Below are 25,910 nucleotides of genomic sequence, written 5' to 3' on the forward strand. Positions count from 1 at the left end.
GTCCTCGTTGCCCCAGCCCCGGATGGAAGTGTTCAGCCCTCCGGCAGCCGCCAGGTCGGTGGAGTACGCGCTGACGATGCCGAACCCGTACTGCCGCCAATATCCGGTGTCCCTGGTTGACCAGGAAATGGTTCGGCGACCCTTCCGCCCGGCCGTACACCACCACGGGGTCGTATTCGCTGTAAACGATCGGGAAGTACGCGGTGCGGCCGCGAACCGTGTTCAATCGGACGCGGTCCAACGTCGCGGCCGTCCACAGCATGTCCACGTCGACGAAGAACAGCAGGTCGTCCGGTGGCCGGCCGGCCGCGTGGACGGCTCCCGCATGGAGCGCGGCCGCTCGGGCGAACGGGACGCCGGGGTCGGGCAGCACGGTGAGCCGGGCGTTCGGGTGACGGCCCGCGAGCTGCGCCACGGCGGCGGCCGCCCCGTCCGCGGTGGCCTGCCCGAACGGGACCACCGTCAGCGTGACGCGTTCGTCGTTCGCCAGGCACACCGACTCGTAGTTGTCCACGAACCGGGCGAACGTGGCCAGCCGGTTGAACAGCGGCAACACGAAGTGCACCGTCTTGGCTCGGCCATCGGGCCGACGCTTGGCCGGCGGCACGTCCTGCACCCGGACCATGCCGTTGTCCGCAATGTCCCTGGACGGACTCCCCGCCGTGTCGTCGTCGACGTTGTCGTACGCTTCGGCGTCCTGCTGCTGCGTAACGGGCTTCACTTCTGACCCGTCCAGCACTTCGCGCACTTCGAAACCTGTAATGATCGAATCGTATGGATTAGTATTTAATAATATTTATGTTATACTTAACACTTCGAATAGAAATACGATTAGAATAAAATATTATATTATTAATTCGTTTATCATTGATACCAATAATCATAAAATATAATTTAGTTAGGTGTATTCATTTCGATGACCGTCATATTATTATGATTAAGGTTTTTGTGTACAAATTAAATTATTAAATTATTTGTGTATTCAGATAAAATAATAATATCGAAAAATATCTAGCCCACGATAAATTTAAAATTAGTTTTTAAATTATTATTGTTGATAGTAGATAGGCAAATTATACTACAGTTTATCGCACGTTTGTGATTTTATTTATGACTGCAATAAAATTTAAAAAAAAAACATTATAATTAATCACAGTTGTAAATATAAATGTGAGTTTGTATATTTTATGAAATGGTAAAAAATAGTATTACAATACGAGAATTATACACATGGTATACAATTATTTTATACTGGATGTATAAAAAAAAAAATAAAAATATTAGTTAATAATATATTATGAGAAATTTAATTTGATACTTTAAGAATATAATTTACTAATTGTAACTACGCTTTTTTAACTAGGTAGGTGTATTATGATTGTTAACATGCTTTTAAATATTAATTTATTCTAAAATAATTCTTGTACCTATTATTGTGGTTGTTAAAATGTTTTCTGAAATTATTAAGCTATTTTAAAATTGGTCATAATATACAAATAGGTAGTTAAATTCTTATAACCCGTGTTAAATTCCTGATAATTTAAGGTGGGTACTGTTAGGTTTATTTCAACATTCCTAGAACTTAGTAGTAATACCCTAGTATACCCCAATATACTCCCTAAAAAGTCATAGAAATCATTTAACAAACTGTTATTATTTCGTGTTAAAATGTTGGAAAATGTAAATCAAATATGTTCACTGTTTGATGTTTATACATACCACATAAGTTAGATCTTAGAATATATAATATAGTTATTATTATTTTTATAATTTGTAAACCAATTATTTGCTGCTAATAACTGGTCGTGGCAAATAGTATTCATATTTAAACAATTATGGTATTACTTATACCTAACATTTTAACAGGTAATTTTTTTTTAACTATATGCCTCAGGCTGAATTTAGGGCAATGGACATACCTAATTTAATGGAAATTAAAAAAACTGCTATCTATATATTGTAATTTTATCAATGTCTTAACACTTTAAACTCCTATAATGTCCTAAACTTGGTGTTTTTATAATTACATTTGAACGTTGGAGAAACGTAGAAAAGATTTATTCCAACCAAAATTGGTATGCAACCAATATCTAAACAACAATGTAGTTACCAGTTACCTTTATACTTTCAATATCCTACTTAGTGTTCAAAATAGTGGCTTACATTTTTTTTTTTAATCAAATTAATAAAACCAAATTTGAATGCAACTATTAACTAAAGGGGTTATTGAAATGTTCTTCAAATACCTACCTATAATAAATAATAAGTTGTCTAAAATAAATAAGCAGTGGGTTTTTTCGTTTTATCAAAAATTCATATATTTGCAGATATTTTTGTTACAATTAAAAACAAAGTTTGAACTTATCAGTAGGTATTCAGTGTGATGATGATTTGAAGATAAAAAATGTATTTCATTCAACTTTTACTATTGTTATCAGATTATTGTGAGAAATCAATAAGCTTTTTTCTGTATTCCTAGAAGAATCGTGTGAAAAATTGTTTATACCAGCTTAAATTAAATACTGTACAGTATGTCCCAGAAGTCCCGTATCACCCTTAGTATCTCCGTGGAAAATCAATATAATATTTAAATACAATTTTTTTACAGTAATAAATGTGGAAATTCTGATTGAATAACACAATATTCGATTTTTTTTTCAAAAATTCAAAAAATTATCAATGCATAATGTACAATATTATATTATTGTAATCAAAACGTTGAACGACGATAGATTTTTGAATTTAATATTATCTGATAAAATACGCTTAGTATGGTCGATGGTTATTATAATAATATAGGTATATTGAAAATAAATCCACTAAAAAATTAAATTCGATTTCCTTGTCCGAAAAACACGGCCGACAAGCCCCTATACACTATAATAATATCATATTATTATCCCCCTTACCGGTAATATAATAATATCATATTATTATCCTCCTTACGGCTTACCGGTAAACTGCTGTTGGAGGTATGCGTGCCGCCGCACAGGAACGGTCATCTTTTTTCCCCGGTACTTCTTGTACATCAGCAACATGTCCAACATGTAGTCCACGCCGAACAATGGGTTCACCCTCTGGTAACCGTAAAATATTTCCTTAAAATCGATCACCCGACCGCGCTGCTTGGAAAATTTATTTATCAGATCCATCACCTGCAGAAAAATATACAATGTAATATATAGGTATAATATATAGAAATTCAATAATATAGGTATTATATATGTATAGGCAGCAGTTCCATCATCATTGGCCATTGTCTTAGTTGGAGTATTTTGTATTGTTTTAATGTGTTATGATGAAAAATAATCAAAAACATAGGTCAGAAACATTTTATCGTGTATCCTGCAGCCCAAAAACATATTTAGGTGTGTTAAAGAAAAACGTTCAATCTTGTTCCAAATAATTTCTATTATATAGATATCTATAATATTATTATTGTTATTTTTTTTTTTGATTATATAAAGTTTTACTGCATGACGTAAGTCATCTTAACTTATTGTTGTTTGTTGTTGAATTACATTTTTTTTAGCATTTGAAAAAATAGATAACAATTAGTAATAATATAATATGAGATAATATTATAATTATATCTATAATTTATTAGATTTTGTATCATTATTTTCATACGTCAACTATCTATTAGTTACACCGATTATTCTTATGATACCGTGGTAGTAGCAAATATTAAAATTATGACATGATGTATAATGTATATAGCCAATAGGAAAATCGCAACTCCCTTTCGGCTTTCATTGAGGTTTTTTTCAAAAACAAATAAAAAATTATTTTATAGTTGTTCTTTATTTAACCCATGGATTTAAAAATTAATTACAATCACAATTTTATTTAAGTTCAAATAATATTATTGATTTTGTTTGGCAACAAATTACTAAGAAAAACGAAATTATATACATTCAAAACGACTCGAGTGACTATGAACATTTTACGTAATCCGATGGATACTAACCCATTAGCCCATATTGACTATCCTATTAACGAATTGAATATATTTAAATATTTTACGTGTACAGCTTTCAAATAAAACATTATTTGAATAAAAAGTATAATATGCACATACATATTACGACATGCATAATATCATTGAAACGCTTCTTTTTCGTCATCAATTATTAAATCGATCGATAGCGATCGCTACAACATAGAAAATCTCAGAGTTCGATCATATAAGTTATTCGTAAGTCTATTTAAGTTAGCCACCCCCGATTATATACTGCCACACAGGCGATAATGCATATGGTATAAGTACCTACATATATAGAGTTTTGAAAACAATGATAATTGGACGCGGTTCATTCATTCATAGTAATTTGTAAGTATATGTATGTAAGTATTGTATGTATAGATATTCTCAAATAAACTTAATATTTTATAATATTGTATTGTATACGAGTAGATACCTCCCGGACGACGTCATCGAGTCCTTCTTTCGTGTACGAGTCTATCCGACGCCTTGGATTCGCGTCCGTGTCCGAGTACCAAGCCTTCGATATGAAGTCCCATTTGATGACGTCCGCCACCTTGCGCGGCCTATACTTGTTCAGTCCCGGCGGAAGTCCTACACGTCATATTATATTATAATACACAATCGATACGGTTTTAGCCGGTTCCGCATGACATTATATGAGCGGAACTGTAATATAATACAATATTGTTTAGTTACCCAACAGGTCTGGGTCGCCCAAGTAATTCGGACTTCCCGGCCGGGACGCGAACAGCTGTTTCGAGTCGCCGGTCAGCCGGAACTCGATGGACGGTCGCGGGTGCGTGCTGATCAGCTGATCGATCATGGATCGTACGTCCCGGTGCAACAGGATCTTCTTCTGGTGTATTTCCTGCAGCTCGAGACCCTGCAGCAGCGTGAAAAAGGTCACGAAACAAATCAGTATATACGCGACCCAAACGATGAAAAATTATCGAATCGTAAATTCTCGACGTACCTTCATGTAGTTGTGTATCCTATACATGTGAGTGTGCTGTTTGACTGGATGGAGAGTTATTGCTCGGTGCACTTCTTTCTGCTTCAAATTGCCAGTGAACGCATCGCGACCACTGGAGTTGTGGTACAAAATAGTTTGCATCTAAAAATAAAATTCCAAAAATAATTATTAAGTATTATTATGGTGGCTTTAAATAAATTTCATCGCAGCATGGGGAAACAACTGTTTATAAAGGGGTGCTTGGGATTTGGTGGTGATTGAGCACAAGATACGAGTTTATTATGAAATAAACTCGGTATTTTGTCATTTTTAGATTTTGAGTCGAGCCAAAGAATGTATAGATTTTACAATGATGCATATATGTTTTTTTTTCTGTCTGTCGGCAACATTTTTGATCGTGAAAATGCTCCGATTTTCAAGATCACCATGCGTGTGCCGTGTGATAAATTGTTTTTGATTAATTATTGACATAGGTAAACCTGCTAAGATGTGCAAACAAACAAAAACACGACTTAAAATATAAATAATAATTCTTGTATTTATATTTTTGCTGTATATCTTTTAGTCAGCCGGGCCCAGTTCTTTATAACTCCAGTACTCATAATATATATATATATACACTGTACATAAGTCATAATTACAATTTGCCCCGTTACGACTTATGAGAATAGCTCGTATACGATATACGATTTACATAAAGATATAGCTGATCCCTATACTGTAGTACTATTATATCCCCCCGCAGTGTTAATCTTATTTTCTCGAACAATAAATATTCTCACCCCAAAACTTCGGGCTTTAGCATTTGGTCGAACCCTCTGTCCCTCTCTTCCGCTGTTACATATTTCATACCCCTGTTCACTTCGTATTTTCGCAGTGTCAAAGATGATTATCATATATATATTATACAACTTTAACGTCGTATAATACTGTGCATTATGAATACCTGTTATTTAACTATGCGTTTTCAGATTACACGCGTGTTTTTCTATGGACGTATATTGTTTCGCTCTATCTTTCTATAACAACTAATAATAATATAATAATAATGTGCTCGATTTTAAGCTGTATATAGTGTCGTATTCAAATTGCACGGGCGGTGATAAAATTAATAATATACAGATAATACATGCAGACCAGACTGTATTGTACCGGAGTGCAGTAAAAATGCACTTTTCGGTTTGTTGTGTTTTAGAGAACATTTACGTTAAATTATATTCATTTGAACAAAAAAGTAAAATTAATATCTTTAAATATTGTTTTATGAGATAATATTGTTTTCTGGTTACCGACATACAAAGCAGCATAATATACCTACGCTATATTAATACGAATGTACCTATTTAATATTTTAATATATACGAATAAAATACGTGTGAATCGTATGGTTCTCAGTGCAGGTGCTATAATGGGGTGTTAAAATAATATTATTTGCCTCTAAGAATCATTATAAGACGCATATTATATTCTTAGCCATATAAAAAAACTTGATGAACACAGCTGATGTATATGTACAGTGTACATACGGGTATTACTGTATATTAGGTACCTAACGTTAATCGTTACATTAGCGTATATACATATATGTTTTTTGACTATCTTTGTATAGGTACAGAGTAGCCAATGGTCATGTATTATAATTATATTCTCCTCAAGTTCATTCACTCCGATAAATTAATAACCATATTAGCTATTCGTTTTTTCGTTTATGTAACCACATGTTTCGATCCAATAATAATATTCTATGACGAGTAGAGCAACTATAACTATATTATATATTATAATACTGGTGCACTTGCACTAACGGTCTGCGCTTATAGTCTTGACTTATATCCTCACGTGCTCACAACAAATAAGTAATATATAATATACGACGCCTTCAAGTATTAATTAATGACGTTTTTGCTATCGTAAACCCACTTAAATAATTTGTATACGTCCATATATAGTGATCCATATATATAGTGATAATAAAATAACTTAAACCATTTACCGACGTTTTTATAACCGTTATAATATTATTTTAATGCAATTAAAATTGGTTTTTACGCCTAATCGATGATGATAATGATAATATTCGTTGTTACGCAGGCTCGTAATCGTATCCGTTTACTCTTCAACATACAATGTTGCTCGACGCCTCGACAGCTGATTGTATATATTGTTTAAAATATTTTACTGCAGTAGGAACCGTTGCAACCCGAATTGGGGGGTTAAAAGGATCGAATTCCTTTAATACATAATATAATATATATAAGTATACAAGTATATTATGTAGGTATAAGCGCGCTTGTATGTATATTATTATATATATAATATTATAATATACCTATATACTTAAATATATAGCCATATAGCGGCAAAATCCGTGTTACTTTATTTTTTTACGATAAAGTCCGACGTCTGAAAATAGGTAAAAAACCATATAATAACAACCACAGACGTAGGTTACACGTCAAACTTTTTATGTGGTCAACAGAATAATTAAATATTTAAAATTTCATATTATTATTATTTTTATTAACAAAGCACTGCGACACTGCATCAAATCATATTATTATATGCGTCGTGAAACGAGAGGATTTACGAGCGTCCCCCCGCCCCACTCACCCGTACTTAGACCGAGTTGAAATATTTTACAGTACGACCCGACTCGATTACCACGGGGTCGTCTGTGGTCGAAAAACTTTTCCGTTTCGCGTGCTTATATATAATTTATGGAGGTCCCTCCATGATTGGCTCCATAATATCATATTCCCAACGCGCCTATTACGGTGGATAGGGCACAAAACATACGATTTGGGCACACGTGGTATCTACTACAACCAAAACATTCCTCGGTAATTGCGTATATTCGCGGCGCACATGAGTACATGACTCTGTAAGATTCGGGTGGGAAAAAAACACCACACGTACGACGGAGGTACCTACTATAATATTATTATGGCCGTAAGAGTGGCGGTGGCATGCAATTCAAAACGGTTTCTCGAGTGTCCGCAGACGTTTCGCACATACCGTTCTATTTCTATATAGGTAATAAACCAACCCATACCTACATGTAGGTAGGTAGGTATATACATATAAACGTATAAGAAAAAAACCAAATTCGCGACCAAATAAAAAACAATTACGAGTGACCATAATTGGAAAACGAGTCCATTCTTGTCTGCAGCGCTCGTCCGACGAATATAATAATATGTAAAATAATATAATATTATTAAACGTACCATAATTTAATATGAAGGAAATATATATATATATACTTATGTATAGGATGCGCATTGTTGTACTGACCTTTTTTCTTGATTTTTTTTTTTTTATTGTTTGCTCGCATATAATATAATACACGACATATTATCATTGTAACGCGCTCGTCTGCTGCAGATGTCTGTCGTGGTCTAAACCGATTCCTCGTGTGCAGCTATTATATATAGACAAACAATTTGTTTTTTCTTAAGGCACCGCTCATAAAAAATCCATTAATTACCGGTGAACGAATTCGTATATTAGGTACTGGTGCGCAGTGTACACATTTCTTTTGGATTTCTTTTTTTTCCCATTTCCTCCGCCGTCCGCGGTGAGGGCATTGCGGTGTTGTTCACCCTCTACAGAGTACACACACGCACACACACACACACACACACAAAAAACACCATTTCATTTGATCGGGAGGAAAAAATAATAATAATAATAATAATAAAAACCGGTCCTCCCGACTAAAATATTATAGCAACGGTATCGCATTAGGTCCGGCTGCGGCCTTGGCAGTTGGCCGCGTCACACACATAATATTCTCCTCGACTTACCTACGTGATCGCAGTAGTCATTGGGCCACGCACACATAGGTTAGTGACTTCCTTAACGCGCATTTTTATTTATACGCTATTATAGAGAGCGAGCACGCAGCATGCGGAATAGTTGGCACAATAATATAAAAAGGGTTCTTAATTTCGTAATTGGTCTATAAATCTAACCTTAATACGCGCGTACATACATCACTCATAGGTACGTATATAATAATAATAATATAATGTGTATATAAATATATATTAAAATATATGTCGACACGTCTTCGTGATGTTCTCGTCCGTCGCGAATAATTGTCGTAAGTCGAACGATGACCGTGACGTCCTGTTTGGTACACAAGATTCGCGTTTTTTTTTTTTTAATTTGGGCTTTTACCGTGTACGAGGACGCGTCGATGGTACGACGGATTTTCATGACGATTAAAAAATTCAATTTTTACAAAATAAGTGAAACCGTAAAACTGTACAAGTTGAGGTAAAACATGTTACGATGTTGGAGAATGCATGCGCGTGGGATCTATCGTGTGTTTATAGAGTTTATACGAACCACAGTTTGAGATGGAATTTTCTTAAACCGTGATACAAACCAAATATAGACATATAGTTATAACGCGTCCGGATCGATCACTATAAAATAATTTTATAATTGATAATCGTCAAATAAACTAGTGCCTATCGCAAATTTGATAATAATATAATATTGAAGGTATAATTATTGGGTATTATTATATTATTATGATAACCGTGACGGCATAACGATATGTTGGTCAGTACAACATAACCGTGGTATCATCCAATCGACTCACCAACGTGTCAAACCGCTTGCGAATAAATTTCAATATATTATTTTGTGCTCTTATATTTAGTTTAGTCGTACCTATAATATTATAGGTATACACACACCCTTCGTCTTCTGCGTTTTCATTAGCCTTATCCAGGTTAACACATAAATAGTAATTATCTTTGGCCAGATGCCGCTTTTGATTCAATCACAGTTATAATGATGTAGGCTGGGTATAGGGCTTTAAAATAGTAAGTAGACGAAAAATATTATTCATATTAATAAACAATATAGGCGAACCCGAAGTAATGCAAAAGTGGAAAAGTGGTCTGGAATTAGAAAAAAATACGGGGGAAAGTAGGTAACCGCTGTACAGTAGGTGTCGAGTGTAAATAATATCGTCCTTGAGTTAGTCATTGTAATGGATATGCCAAATTCAATGATAAATCATTACATACGAAAAACGATTCATAGCGAAGAACGTCAGCCTATATAAAATAGGTAGTATTAATTATATATTAATTATTCCACTATTATAAAGTAATTATTTATTTTACTATTAAATATAGGTACGGTAGGTTGAATAAAATGTTGTTAAAAATATTTCATTTGAAAATGTCATAGTGAGCATAATAATATGTACCTAATAATGTACCAATATCTTTAATAATTTAAAAAAAAAAAACTATAAAAATAACTTTTGTGAAATTTTGTATTCAATTGTCAAGCTTTTTCACAGAACATAAACATTAGCAAAAAAAAATCCAAGTAAAAAATTTGAATATTTCAAATGCATGTACCTACCTAAATAACTTTTATTTGCCTAAAATCTAAATATATTGAAAATTCCATTGAGTATACCAAATGATAATTTAAGAAAAAGTGGAATGTTTCAAGTTTTTACAATTATTATACTCTTTTAAATTCTAAAAGTTACAATAACTAAAACACTAAAATCGTTCATTTACGCGTGAATATCCAATTTCTTCAAAATGTAAACTTAATCAGACGCTCGTAAACAATTTAGAAATTGCACTCTACTTTTTTTTTATAATGATTGTGAAAAAATCTTATGTGGAAAATGGTATTTAATATCAATATTTAACCAAAAACAAAAATTGTATCATGCTTAAATAAAAAAAACAACTAAAAATTTTCAAATATCTATAAATAATACAAAAAGAGCCAAAAAAGTTTGAAAATGATTTAAAGCTTAGTAAATGCTTATATGAAATATTCGGTGAACATTTTTAGTCTCTTCAGTTATTAATTTTTGAGTTACAATAAAATAATAAAATTGATTTTGACACATCAATGAACTACATTTCAAGAGGTATAATTACGAGGTCGCAATTATTTTATTATTTGAGCACAAAAACTGGTTAACATGCATGAAATTCTATATCATTAGATCATATTATAATCAACATTTATTATTGGTCATTATTATAGTGTTTACGATTACAATTTCGTTCATACTACATTCAGTTTAATTTGTTTATGCTTTATTGTAGATTATGAAGACTTCTCCATCAATAAAATATAAATTACCGTTGTCATACTTTTTTTTTTCTTAATTTAACGAAATAATTACCGAACATCCTTTTTAAACCAAAATATTGGTACTATTATTTAACATTACACATAGTTTGTTGTAACTAGTCGAATAGTAAGTTAAAAATTAAAAAAGGTTTTTATATTAGAATTTAAATATTATCAATGATAATATTACTACAAAATAATATGTATAGGTATATTATTGCTTATTAAAAAGAATGATTGACGGTCAGAAATTACATTAACCAGTAATTACACATGAATTCAATGAATTTTTGAAATTTTATTTTTAAAGGCAACTAGATAAAATAAGTTATTATTATTGGTAGTAGGTATAGTAGATAATAGGCAGTAGTATTATAGTAGTAGCGTACCTTTAAACAAAATAGTAATATTACACCATTATGCAGGTAATTTTTGCAAATAAAATTAAAATCTAATATAAATTATAATTATGTACTCTGTAGGTATACACGCTAGTAAATAACAGTTACTTATATACTTATTACCTACCTATACAAATCAGGTAGGTAGGTACACCAGAAAACATAAGAAAACAACACTCGAGTATATTTGACACTTATATACGTAGGTACCTAGGTATATACTTATCTACAGATTTTACAATCTCTTTGTTAACATGATTTAATACCAGTGTTGCAGAGAATGCAGTTTTAAATAGAAAAATAATTGTAGACTTAAAAGCGGTATCAAGTATATATAAAATTACAGCTTAACACAAAAGTATAATAGGTAGGTATATAATATGATATTAATTCTACTTTCAATGGATTTGCGTATAAGTCGATTAGTTTCTTACGAATTTATCTAAACATTTTTTTCGTCTTCTGTGCTAGAGGTTTGTAGTCACAAATTTCTCCTTACACAATGTCCAGCAATCTATTTATTTTTTTAAGTTGAATATACTAGACCAACTGTAGGATTTTATGACTTAAATCTTTGATAAAAAACCCCAACCAAATTATTTTATTCGGAAATTTCAAAATAACATACCGTTGAAACACTAAAGGATTTCAATCCGGGTACCTATATGACCAAAAACAGACGTCTAAAATCACGACTATCGCAAGACATTCGTCGACACAGGCACACAGCAACACTTCAAGTGAATACAATATTGAAAAAACTTCCATGAAAAATTATTTATACGAACGAAAAATACTTAGAAACAGTCAAACGTTTATGTAATATAAAATTGCATATTTGTAGTGCTTTATCGCAAGGCATTTTAATTATAAAATTTAATGTGTAATTATTTTCATTTTTTATTCTATCATTTTTATTTTTTGGCGCTTAGCAGTCGTTTACGTATAGATACCTACACTGTTAACCGTCGTTGTACTTCACCATGAACGTTGAATAGTGTATATTGTGCAACGCGTCCAACTTTAAATATAGCAATATACGCGCGTAGTGAAAAAAAATACTTTGAGTTTCATATTGCAATTTTTTCACCTTCTCGATCTGCGTGTTAAACAAATATTTAATTTTATCTAGGGTAAGTACATACTAATCGTAATAATAGACGCATTGGACATTCTCATGAAATTCTCGTTGAAATCATTATGATTTTTTTATTTATCAACTTATTACAATAGAAGTTTAAATATTTGTTCATAACGTTTATTATTATTCATTAATTAATATTACACAAAGTGAAGTATCAACATCCGGAATCCTCGACTCGATTTCGGTCATCGTCTTATAATTCGTCATAAGTCGTTGAGTTTTCAACTCGAACGCATTTCCTCGCGCTATGTGTACATTATAATATTACAATAATATAAATCATTGTTATAGTTTAACAGTCTGATAATAATAATTAATATTTCGACGGATACTTCAGCTGACACGCAGGGGCGTCTGGCGCGGGGTAATATATTATTATTATATCTGTTGCACGCACAATATGCACTTACACGTCATTTAGTCGTACATAATAAATTTATATAAGACGCGACGAAATGGATGCAACTTGCATTCACGTGATTTGTACTATGTTTGATATACCACGCGACATTGAATTTCGACTCTACAAACTCCTCTCCCAAACTGCAGGACGAGGGAGTGACACGAGTCCTTCAACGATATCACCACCACACTTAAGCCATTCAGTTATATTATATATATATAATATAACATAATAATATATTACATTTATTTATACGAGCTCCTGCAGACTCTGGTGTGTTTTTAAAAACAAATGCTAGACATGTGCGCACCACACACACGAAAAAAACCCACGTCAAAGAATCCGACCGGCAGATTAGTTTTTCAAAACGTCATTTTTTCTTCGTCCAACTAACTACGGTTCAGTGCATATATAAAGTTAAAAAAAAATACACGAGCATACGGTCTGCACGTGTTCGTTTGACAGACGATTCGACACACCTCGCGAAGAGCTGATTTGCTTTTGAAAATATAGAGCTACCAGCAATATTATAATATGATAGATATGATAATATATATAAATAAATTATGCGATATTCAACGGGGTGAGTTATCTGCACAACGCTCACGTATGACATAAATATACTTACACTTGGAAGTGTTTAACGATATATTAAACAAAACATTGTCGCGTTATACAGTATTTTGTCAACGATCTGAAAAATGTTACGATGGTATGAAAAAAATCCATTTCAATCAATAGGTAAGTTTACAATGAAATCCAATTATTTATAAAAAAAAACCAGGTTCATTACACATCACTCACTCGGATATTTTCCTGCAAAACCTGCACTGGACGCGTCAACTGTATTATATTACCCACACGTGTACCTATATAATATATTATGTAGGTATAGGTACGTACATATAATATACGTGTCGTCTATATTGCAGGGTATATATATATAATTATTATTATTGACACATTGGTGATAGGCGATACTTTCAGAACACCTAATCGAAATAACTAGATCACAATAATATATGTAATATGTTTTAAACATTATATATATATATATATAATACATTTGCACATACCTCAGTAGTAGGTTTTTTTATACGCGTGGAAAACGAAAAAAAAAGTCAATAAACACAATCGATGAGTACCTATAGGTATACAAACGACACGATTCCGTCTCTGACAAATATTATAACGTCATCATTGTACGAGTATTGCGTTATTATTATGACTTTAAGTCACTTAAGATTTTTTTTTTACTACCTTTTTAATATTTATTTATAGTCGTATTTGCATAATTGCAATTTTAGTAACTCACCGAATAATAATAATTTTATTTCCAAAATTTGTATTTACATATGCAAATTATATAATAATATATAATATTTCTACTTATCTACTGACATTATTCTAGACTGAAATACTTATAAGTACCTATTAGAGTATACTCTGGTCTCTAATGTAGTTCTTATGTACATTGTACATTTAGTTTAAGGTTTAAGTGTAGGTACATACAATTTTAATTAAAAACTCATCTAAATATTTTTTATTAACAAATCACTTAGCTTATTAATTGTACTTAATATAGTTAGGTAATACAATTTATTGTTTCACGTTGTTATACACATAGGCGTAATCTGGGGGGGGGGCTGCCTTCTCAGATATTTGACTGAGTGGGCAATAGTGCCATTTTAGTATTTTACCTTATATAGATTTTTAGTTTTACCACTGACTGCCCCTTTCACCCCTCCCATCACCCAAAAATCTACCCAAGATTACGTCTATATAGAATATATGGTTAATGGTTATAATATTAACTGTACATTTGTAAATACCCCAATAAAGTTTCAATACTTTTGAAAATATTTCCACTTGAAAGAATAAAATAATAGTATTTAATATCGCTATGAACATAATATGGTTACATTTCAAAATTTTAACCCGTCACGCCGTCGCGTCGTAGGAAGTTGTCTGAACAGAACTTAATTAAAATCTTTATAAACACGTGTTTTCATTTAGGATTTAATGTATAATACTGTTATTTATTATATAAATACCAATATATTAGACCCTACGAGATTTTATTTTGATATTTAAAGAGGGTATAGTAAAAGCTATTAAATTACAAGGCTACAGATATACTATTTTTGTTAAACATATGTGCACATCTCAAGATCAAATCACGAGCGCCCTCCCAACGTGTAAGTCTAGTAAAACGGCATTCGGATTTGTCGACATTAATAGTTTTGTCATAAAGTTAAACTAAATAGAATAGTCTTAGAATTATATTACAAAAAATATTATATATAATATTATACTATTATTTAGTAGTTTTAAGATATATAGTTATATTATATTGAATATTCTATAAACCTAGAAGAAAATTAATTAATTCACAGATGGATAATGATTGTTAACGAAATTGTTTTATCTTTCTATACTTAATAATATATTGTCATGCGATGCGTATAACCAATATAAAAATATTTCAACTTTAATAGTTTTTTTTCCCTATATTATAGGTACATTTAATATTCCTAAAATTCGTCCTTCGTTATATGTTATAAGTTACCTAGCTAAAAGAATACTATATAAATACAGAATGATCGATAAAGTGCATTACCAAATCGCTTTTATCCGTTCATAATAAACTTATTTAAAATCTGATTCTTAACATTTTTGATATTTAAGGAGAGACCTATGAAACAAATTTCACTTTTCCAAATGAAAACCATACATTTTTACTGTAAATTGATAAGTGGATGATTTTTCATTTTGATGTGTCTAAATCAAATTTTGAAGGGGTAGTTTCTGAATTTATTAAAATGTACTAAAAATAATAGAAGTCCTTAGTGAATCACACTTTATGTATTTTTAATTTTTAATTGTTAATAATGTTATTTTATACCTATCCAATTTTCTAAATTATTGATCTTTGTATAATCCTGTACCTATGCTCAATTTATGGACTCGATTCATTGAAGAACTTTTACTCGTGACTCATGACTAGTTGAATAGTATTTCAGTTTTTAAATATTAAAATATTGTAAGAATTTAAAGAGTCTTTAATACTTAATATTTACTATACAAAAACTAAAGTGTAATGTGTAAATATTATTTATCAATATTGTATACCTAATAGGGGAGACTGGCTTAATATGACATATTAGGGTAATATGACACATTGATGTTTTGATTAGAATTGTTGATATTTACGAACCGAATCCGCATTAGGTATATACGTGACAAATAACCTCCTACATACAATTGTATACAGTGACCACAGGTTTTGACCTTATCAGAGAACTTGATAGCAAAAATGTGTTTTTTGTCTTATCAACTTTTTTTTAATCATTTTAAAATTAATTTAAAATATAAAACTTTATGTTGCTTCAATTTTTTTTATTCGAAGTTGAACATAAAAAGCTAGCTATACTAAAATTATTTTATAAATAAGCTTATTATAATACTTTGGCCCATAAAAACTTTGAAAAAAACTTGTATGATATCAGGCAAAATGACATAGCAGTGTTTATTATTATATTATTTCCATAATTATATTATTATATTAATTATATTAAAATATATTTCTTAAGTGTTGCTATTTATAACAAAAAAATTGATTAAACTATAAAAATTGAAAAAATTTTATAATTTATTTCTATTGCCCAGTATACAGTGGTTGCTTATACAAATATAGTGTATGAATGACATAGTAGGTAAATTTTAAAAAAAGTAAATTAAAATTATTTGTTTGTATTAAATGTACAATTAGACTTCAGAAATATGTGTATAATATAAATACAAATATGCTGCTCAAGTTTCATGTGTTAACTAACATTATTTCTTCAATTTTTTTTTAAATTAAAAAGTGGTTTGTCATATTAAGCCAGTCTCCCCTATATTGCCAAGCTATAGCATAATAATATGGCATGATGGAATTTATTTAATGGTTTTAAATATATTTTTATTTAAACAATAATAATTATTATTAATTATCCAGTTATACATTACACCAAATTACATTGCGCACGTAATGGACAAATTAATTTACTGCAATCTCCCAAAGACAGACAAAGATGTGAATATGTGCTATAGCGCGGCTAATACGAATTGTTCAGGAAACGTCAATATTAGTTTATCGATGATAAAAGTAATAATAATATAGACATTATAATATTTATCACTGCTGCTGTGAGTGCTATATTATTTTAAGACTGTAAAATGAAAAAAATTATAAAAAACAACTGTAAATGAAATTCTACACTTTTCCAAACTAATATCTATTGACTTTTAGATTTGTTTGTTTTATAATATAATTACATTTTATATTTTTTTAGTATATTATAATATAATATCCATTAATGCACTATAAGCAGAAACTATTGTCTATAATAGTATTATAATCTACGTAGGTAAATACCATTATTTATTATCCGGTATTGTTCATACCTATACGTATACGTCTAATGTCTAAATGCATTCAATTAATACTTTATTACTTTTAATAGTTACTAGAATTAATTTATTAAAGAATTATCACCTTTTTAACTAGATGCCATTTTTTAATTTAGATCGATTATGATATCAAGCCATCAAGGTTTCGATTTAAATAACATTTCACGATGCGTGCAATGTACAATGGACATACCTATAATATTAGGATATTATATTAAAATTGACATATTTATTTATAGTATATTGTCATATGAATGGTTTTTGAAAATAGAATATGACGAAAAGTGAATTAAACATAAACTGAAATGACTTCACGAGGCCACGAGGGATATTATACCAATAATATCCTATGCATAAGTTATAATAAATAGCAATAAAAGATGTAAGACATAGAAATATATTATATACTTTCCGACACACGCTAATGTACGAGGATTAATACCATTTTTATTTTTTATATTGGTTTTTCTCTTATTTAAAGTATAGGTTAGTATAGGTACATCAACTACCTAGTAAATCATTTTTTTACTTACGTTCCATTTAAATAACAATTAATTTAGTTAATCAAACATCTGTGTATATTATAGCTTTAATTAAAAAAGTATTTGTTTTATGCAAATTCTATTTAGGTAATGCATATTTTGTACGTAGATACTAGATACTATAGGTACATAGTTAGTATTATTTATTTAACGCAATCATATTATTTGTATGTATTACACGGTGTTGGACCATGTTTTATTATATCCAAAATAAGGTCTAAATAAATAACAAGGAACTTGTAGAAAGAAAAAAGAAATATAATGATACATAATTTAATCGATTTGGCCCTAGATAACCACGCATGTGGCATGTCACATAAGACGTGTCCATAGCTAAATTTAATATTTACGTCGATAAATAAATCGAAAACTATCGCATCTTCGAAAACATTTTTACGTAATTTTCGGTAAATAATATATAGTCATCAAAATTAAATCTTACTATCAGTAATCAGTAGGTATTAATATTAATATATAATTTTAACGTGTTTTTTTAATCTTATTTCGATAAATAACTAAAAATATGTTCAAAGGTTGTTAATTCTGTTGATTATTATTGAAATTTACGTCTGAATAAGAAAACGACCTTAATGTTTTTGAGAGAACAATCAAATACACAGATAAAACAATATTGAATGAAATAGGTACCAGCTGTGTGCACTGTACATGTTTACTTACTATATATGTATATTATTTGATCATAAAATGTGTATGTTCCAATTTCTGGATAAACCTTCTGTCTATCATTAATTTTTTAATGGCACCACCGTGTTTGAGAATTGATGCATTCCCTTCGAATTCACGTAGCCCGTAGGATGTACCTACCTACCTTAGTATTTATTATACAGCGGGTAATACTTAAATATTTTACTGGAATTTCAATCATTATTCCACTTTACAGATATTATGATTATATAACCAATGGGCAATGACCACATGTGGATTATCGGGATCAATATAAACATAATATTTAGCACGTTAAAACAAAAACCCCAAATTTAACTTAACCATTGTTATTTGCCATTGAATATAATAATGGCCAAAAATATTTCTATGCCAGTTCCTAGAAGACTTCAAAATTTGACATTATAGTTTTCAACAAAACAGATTGTCATGTGCCAAAAAAAGAGCTATTTATCATCCCAATAGTTGTCTAAATATATTGGACGGTTTTAATCTACATAAGTACATATTACTATTTAATTTAAAATGTTTGATTATCGTATAATATAATATAAGATTCTTTGAACGGAACTTGAATGAAATTCATTTTGAAATATTATTACGAGGTAGGTACCTTGTATGACGTATAAAATATTACTTCAATTTCAAAATGAAAAGCGGTAAATATATTTTTAAACGTTCATAAAATAATCAGATAAATTTGTTACAGTGCCGGAGCCGGATTTCTGAAGAGGGGCCGGTATACGTCACATTTTTGTTATCTCCAATAGTTAAAGATAACTGATAAATGTAATTATTTTGGTTAGATACAGTTAACTTTGACAGGAAACTGATATAGATTTCACAAAATATGATTGATTAATATCAAAAAACTAGATAACCCGTCTTGCTTTAATGTATATAGATTTCGAGTGTTAATCGCTATTGAGTAGGTCACTGCATAATAGATGTTTCAATTTGAAACCAATGATAATCATTGCATACGAAAAACGAATCTGAACATCTGAGACGTAATGGAAGCCGCTATTTCTAAATTTATAATGATATTTTATAATTCGTTTTTATATGAGTAATATGTAAGTATGCTAAACTAATGTATTTGCAAAATTGGTGCATATTACCTATATTACATTATTAATAAATTATTATAATTTATAATTTGATACCTATTATTATTGTTAATTTATAATTCAAAATCGTTGGACAAAAGTCGTTACTTTTCGTTATATCCACATTTCGTCAAAATGTTTATAGGTACTTTAAACGTCTTTAAAACAAATATGTACCTAGCATATTATTCATTTACAATATTTTTTGATTTCTATAAGAAAAACTTATGAGGAATCTTGTATTATATTTTCAAGCTTCGAGTATTAATATCAAAAATTGTATTCATTTTTTACTACAAAACAATTCCCAAATGTCTGTGATCCTGATCAAAATTTTGAACATCAAGCGCTTACAAAAAAAATTGTACCTATATAAATATTCGATATTCTTAATTTGATACTTCGTACAACTTTTAAGAAACATATTACATTTTCAAGTTTTTTCTTACCAAAAAAATGTACCTAACAATATATTATATTGTAAAAAATATTTAAAAGAGTATTCAAATTCAAACCTCCTGTAAAAAAAAAGTAAAAATATACGTTGAAAACTATATTCTATATTTCTATCTATAAAACCCTTGTTTAATATGTCGTTATAATTTCATGTATCTATATGGATATTTTTTCTGAATTATAATAAAAAGATGAAATTGATCATGCTAAAAACTATGGTACCTACCTGTAGTGTAAATATTTCCATTTTTCCGTGATATTTTGTTTATTTTTTTCTGATTATTGTATGTAAGTTTTACTTTTTTACTTTTGACTCAAATTACCGATCAATATTAGACTTGCAGGAAGTGCGAACACACAGGGTCCAACGTTTTTTTTTAGTAATATTATTTTATAAGAGATATTTTTATCTATTCTTGATATCTATGCCGATGGTGTATGTACCTACCTACTCTTAAACTGAAAAGAATAATATAAAACGAAGGATTAACACAGTAAAGATGCAATTTTTTTTTCGTCCGAGGCTTGGGGTCGCTTTTATAAATTGCACTGGCGCTGATAACCATATCTAATTTTCCATCAGAAACCACCCTCAAAGTTTAAAAGGGCACAGACATTTTTAAAAAAAAAACACACATCATGAATCATGATTGTCAAATCAATACATTTCTAGCTGATCACTCTGCTCAGAATCTAAAATAATCAGCTAATAAATAATGGTTTACTCTCGCATGCACCCCCTGACTATACCACAAGCGTTATATATAATAGAAACTTATAAATATTAACAATATTTAATTCGACGAAGAGCAACGTTTTTATAATCAAGAACCACGAGATGAAAAAACAAAAAATACGTGTAACATAATATAATATAATTGTATAGGTATGCATTGTATTAACTCTCGTGGAAATCGAATGTGACCAAAAAACCAGTTTTTAACTATAATATATGAGGCAACCGAAATGTATCGTATAAACATGATATTATTATGTTGCGCACAGTAAATAATTGACGAATTCCGTCGTTATCCATCACCTCTTAGGCTATATTTAAATGCACATAATAGAGCGTACAAATGTTTTTCGAGGCACGAAGATGGGTGCCTTCATTTAAACGTCGTTCCGAGACGAAATAATATACACAAAACTATAGTGGTGCTGCGGAGAATGAACTTATCTCTGTAATAGGTAAAAAATAAAAATCCTTCGTACAATTTGAACGCACGCAACCACCGCTGCACTATAATATACATACCTAGGCACAACATGGGCTCGCGGCTCGCGTGTCTGTTTACGTAAACTGATCGGACGATTTTCATAGACCATATAATATACCTACATCGCAGTAACAATTAAGTAGGTATAATATAACGTACTGGATGTCAGGATCTCGATATTATAATACATCTCGCCATAGCAAGAAACAGCAAGTAAAGTACATTTGGGAAATGAGGCGAGTCTCCCTATATATAGTGGGAGGATTAACGCGGAGTTAGAGGTCAGGAAATCGATTTAATTTATTTTATTCGAAAGTGTGACCAATGACCATATGTAGCTACGATATTATATAGGCTCTACATATGGCCACTATCTGTGGCGTTTCTTTACCAGCGATGTCGAAGACGATGTGCATTACAAAATAATATAGACGATTGTTGTGAGATTATTAGGCAGGACAATGTTAATGCATAAGGATATGTGAGCAGAAAACTGGAAACTTGTGAAGTCAGATGATAGTAACTAGCCCTAACCTAATCCTGACAAGTAACTGGCAGGTTTTGGCTTACCGAGACAGAAATGGACAACACTAAACCGTTTGACGGCAGAATTATATTGGATCAGCTGATGGTCAAATGGAAAACGAGAGATAACCACTCGCGTGATTGTGATAACGAAAATTAAAAAATCAAACATATCTCGAACGGTTGTCCAATAGGAAGAAGTTTCATGAAGTGGAATAATAGAATTAACAACTAGAACTCTTGACTTTGTCACTAAATGTGCAAACATAAAATGTATACTTAGCGTATTCTTTATTTTCCTTTTTTTATATATTGTAATTTTTAACCGTAGATAGGTACTGCTGTTATCTTTTGTTATTTATCTTATATACAAAATATTAGAACAATAATGCAGCGATTATAAAATAATAAATTACCTCATAGGACCACGTGCACGACACGCCCGCGAACTTTTGCACACACCGGCCAAGCTCGACGTCCTCGTGCGTGGTGAACAGGTTCTTCAGGCAGTGTTTGATGTGCGGCACCACCCTGGCCAGGGTCTCGCGGCTCATGATGACGCCGGGCCCGCCCATGCAGAAGTTCTCGTCGTACTCGAGGCTGAGCAGACCAAACTCCTCCTGGTTCCCCCGACCGGCCTGTCCGATGAACACCGGTTTGCGGCTGTCGACGGACCGGAGCAGCGCGGCCAGCCGGTCGGGACGCACGTACACGTCGTCGTCGGCCCGCATGAACCACTCGTACGCGCCGCCGTAGTTGTCCCACATGTGCTGCAGCATCAGGAACGACTTCTTCTGCGGCGGGTACGAGTCGTCCACCGTCGGCAACCGGACGAGCGGCAGGTCGGCCGCACCCGGTGGCAGGACCGACGTTTCCGAGCTGTAGAACATGACGCGGCCGGGCACACGACGCGCCCACGTGCCGTGGACTGCGGCCGCCCTGGTGGCCAAGTACCGGTTGGCCGTCATCACGCCGACGAACAGCAGCGATTCGGGCGGACCTCCGGCTCGCTCTGCATGTCCGGCCACGGGTCTCGCTCCACTGTTGTCGTCGTCGTGGGCCTGCGACGATTGCTGAAGCGGCTGCAGCGGTCGCAACACGCCGGGCCTGCTGCCATCGCTACCGCCTTCGCCGCAACCGGCGTACAACCGGAATCGGCCGTACGATCCGCCGAACGTGTAACCGAAAAAAAGTCCAAGAACGATGCCGGCCAACACGTGCGTCAGACGCCGCCTGCGATTGCCGGTCGATTTCTTCTTGGCGCCGGCCGACGACGACCGTTGTTTCTTGGCCACGGTCTTGTACGCATAATGGTGCTGCTGCTGCTGCTGCGGCCGCGGGAGCGACGGACGGCCGTAGTGGTGGTGGTTGTGGTTCCGGTGGTCGTCGTGGTGGTGGTCGCGGTGTTCCGTGTCTGTCGAGGTGGCCATCGGCGGCTCATCGTCCGTACGCTGCAGCGCCGCTCGATGCACTGCACGTTTTTCACATAGCGGTGGTCTGACGGGAATAGGATATTCGGTACCGCCGATATACGGTGCAGGGCATGTGATCGCGAAAATCACTCGATCGCTGAGATCACGCCGTTTGTTGCGGCGGACGATTTATTTTTTTCACGTCCGTATAATATTACCGAAACGATATTATTATTAACGAAAAAGCGTAAAAGAAAACTATCTAGAAATGTGTAATAATATTATACAGACGAACGCGAGTGCACGCGGTACGACGCACGACTACAACACTGACACTGAAGCAGCACGGTTGATGCGTGTCCGAATCGCACGAACGTACTGACACACCGTCGCCGACGTGGTCGTGGTCGTCGTCGCCGTCGCCGTCGCCGTCGTCGTCGGCACTCGACGGTGGACCGCCGCACCGCCGCGGGCAACGACGGTGACGCGTCGACCACAACGGCGGCGGCGACTGGTTCTCCGACCATCCCTCCTCCTCACAATCCGCCATCAATGCCCACCGCGCCGACGACGTTTCGCGCGCGGTAATATAAAAATTTTCAGTCCGTCCCATTGTTGTGTATTATTATTTTTTATTATTATGGTAGACGAGATTTTCATTCTTTCGCTCCTATGGGTACCTACTTAAATGTTATTATATTGCGCGTGTACCTCACGACGACAACATTATTACAACGACGTCGACGGTTCGATTAAACGCGTGCGCCTGTCACAAACACATCATAATTTATTATAATATAGGTACCTAGGTGAGGTACCTACCTATATATATATAATTTTATATTATTATAATATGATATCACCTAATATTAAAATATTATAATTATGCCCATCCAGTGGCACCGATCTATGTTTCATGTTCTGGGGAAAAAATGTTGGTGTTAGACCCATCTACTTAAAAAAAAATGTTTAACTGCTCTCGAATGGTCCATTATAACCACGATATTATACTGCCTTTAAATATTAAATACCACTGATGGCTGATCACTTATTATCAATAACCCACCCACCCACCCATCTGGACCACCCATAAATAGTTCTGGAGAATTTTCCCCAGTTGATACCCGTGTTCGGCGCCACTGTACCTATCGTACTCCACGGGGACACTGGGACAGGTAGGTCGCGGTTGTAGCCATATAGATTGTAGGTATACGTGAACAAATAAGCAATACGGTTGTATTAATATTTGTTTTTCATTCGTCTGAATAGAACTTATTGGTGATGTTGATGTATAAGAAGTGGTCAAATTGATGATGGAAACGGAGTACAGGGGACAAAGCTCTTCTCGTATTTGTTTTTTTTAATAGTATTTGGTGAACACCATGCTTATTAATTATTTTCATTAAGACGGAAAGAAACCAACTAAATTTATTTTTAATGTAAATATTATTATATTATGTTATTGGTCAAAAGTATAGTCGTAACTGGCAATTGGCATGCTCGTATAATATTGTAATAGTATTATTTGTTTTATGCTCGGTGGTTGTCGAGTGTAGTGGGCTGTTATAGGTTGAGTTCAATAATATCAAGTCACGCTAATTTTGTTCAAGTATGAAGTAGTCCCCCATTCTTTTATTTTTCCAATTCGAGCATTGCAATGTATATACGACACCCATGAGACGACAGCAACGCAATAATAATACAATCCCTAGTCGGACGACAGCTGAAATCCCAAACGTATTAACAACACGCGCGTGCGCTTTACACATTTGTACATGTTGCCACGTAAGGATGAAAATGTCTCAGGATTGTAAATTATAATATTAATAATGGGTATAAACCTATTACAACTTAAAAATTATAAAATGTATGCACTTATATACTATTAATATGTATTTATAAAAAAACTATCGCCTGATAAAATGTCAAGTTGAAAACTATTCGCTTTTTATACTACCTCGTCAGATCGCATTCGTTCGGTGACTATAAACTAAAATAGTGCATACTGAATAATATATAATGAAAGCCACTTGGCCACTATCACTATACATATATAATATACATAGTATACAATGTAATAATGTATAGTATACTGTTGTCTGCAGTTGTTGCTATTATTGTTACGCGATAGCCGATAAGGTATAATATATTATATTTTGTCCGCAATCTCAGATCAATAAATACATTATAACTTAGTGAATCTGTAACAATATAGGTATCGCAGCTACTGTTTACAGTTTACATGGAACTAATACAGAGAGAATGTGCATCGCATGTACATTATTATAATTTATAATTATCATATATGGATAATATTTACTATATATAATATATTACTATACACAACTCCCTATATAATATTGTATTGTATATTTGTATAATATTGTATTTACCTACTATCTTAATGATAATTACATATTATTATATAAATATATGATATTGTACATTTATACCTATTGGTATATACTA

At 32.8% G+C, this 25,910-nt stretch overlaps 1 protein-coding gene across 1 annotated transcript in view; it reads right to left on the reverse strand.

Annotated features, from left to right (window-relative positions):
* The window catches only part of LOC100158987 (chondroitin sulfate synthase 1), a gene marked incomplete in the record, with an annotated part of 24,529 nt that extends 620 nt beyond the window's left edge, over window positions 1–23,909 (reverse strand). Inside the window, 6 exon segments of the mRNA XM_008189687.3 lie at window positions 1–756; window positions 2,954–3,155; window positions 4,422–4,579; window positions 4,685–4,871; window positions 4,962–5,102; window positions 22,446–23,909. Coding sequence (XP_008187909.2) covers window positions 1–756; window positions 2,954–3,155; window positions 4,422–4,579; window positions 4,685–4,871; window positions 4,962–5,102; window positions 22,446–23,459 — 2,458 coding nt within the window.
* Window positions 23,910–25,910: the final 2,001 nt, after the last annotated feature.

This window comes from Acyrthosiphon pisum, chromosome A3 (assembly GCF_005508785.2).
Source record: "Acyrthosiphon pisum isolate AL4f chromosome A3, pea_aphid_22Mar2018_4r6ur, whole genome shotgun sequence".
Taxonomy (NCBI): domain Eukaryota; kingdom Metazoa; phylum Arthropoda; class Insecta; order Hemiptera; family Aphididae; genus Acyrthosiphon; species Acyrthosiphon pisum.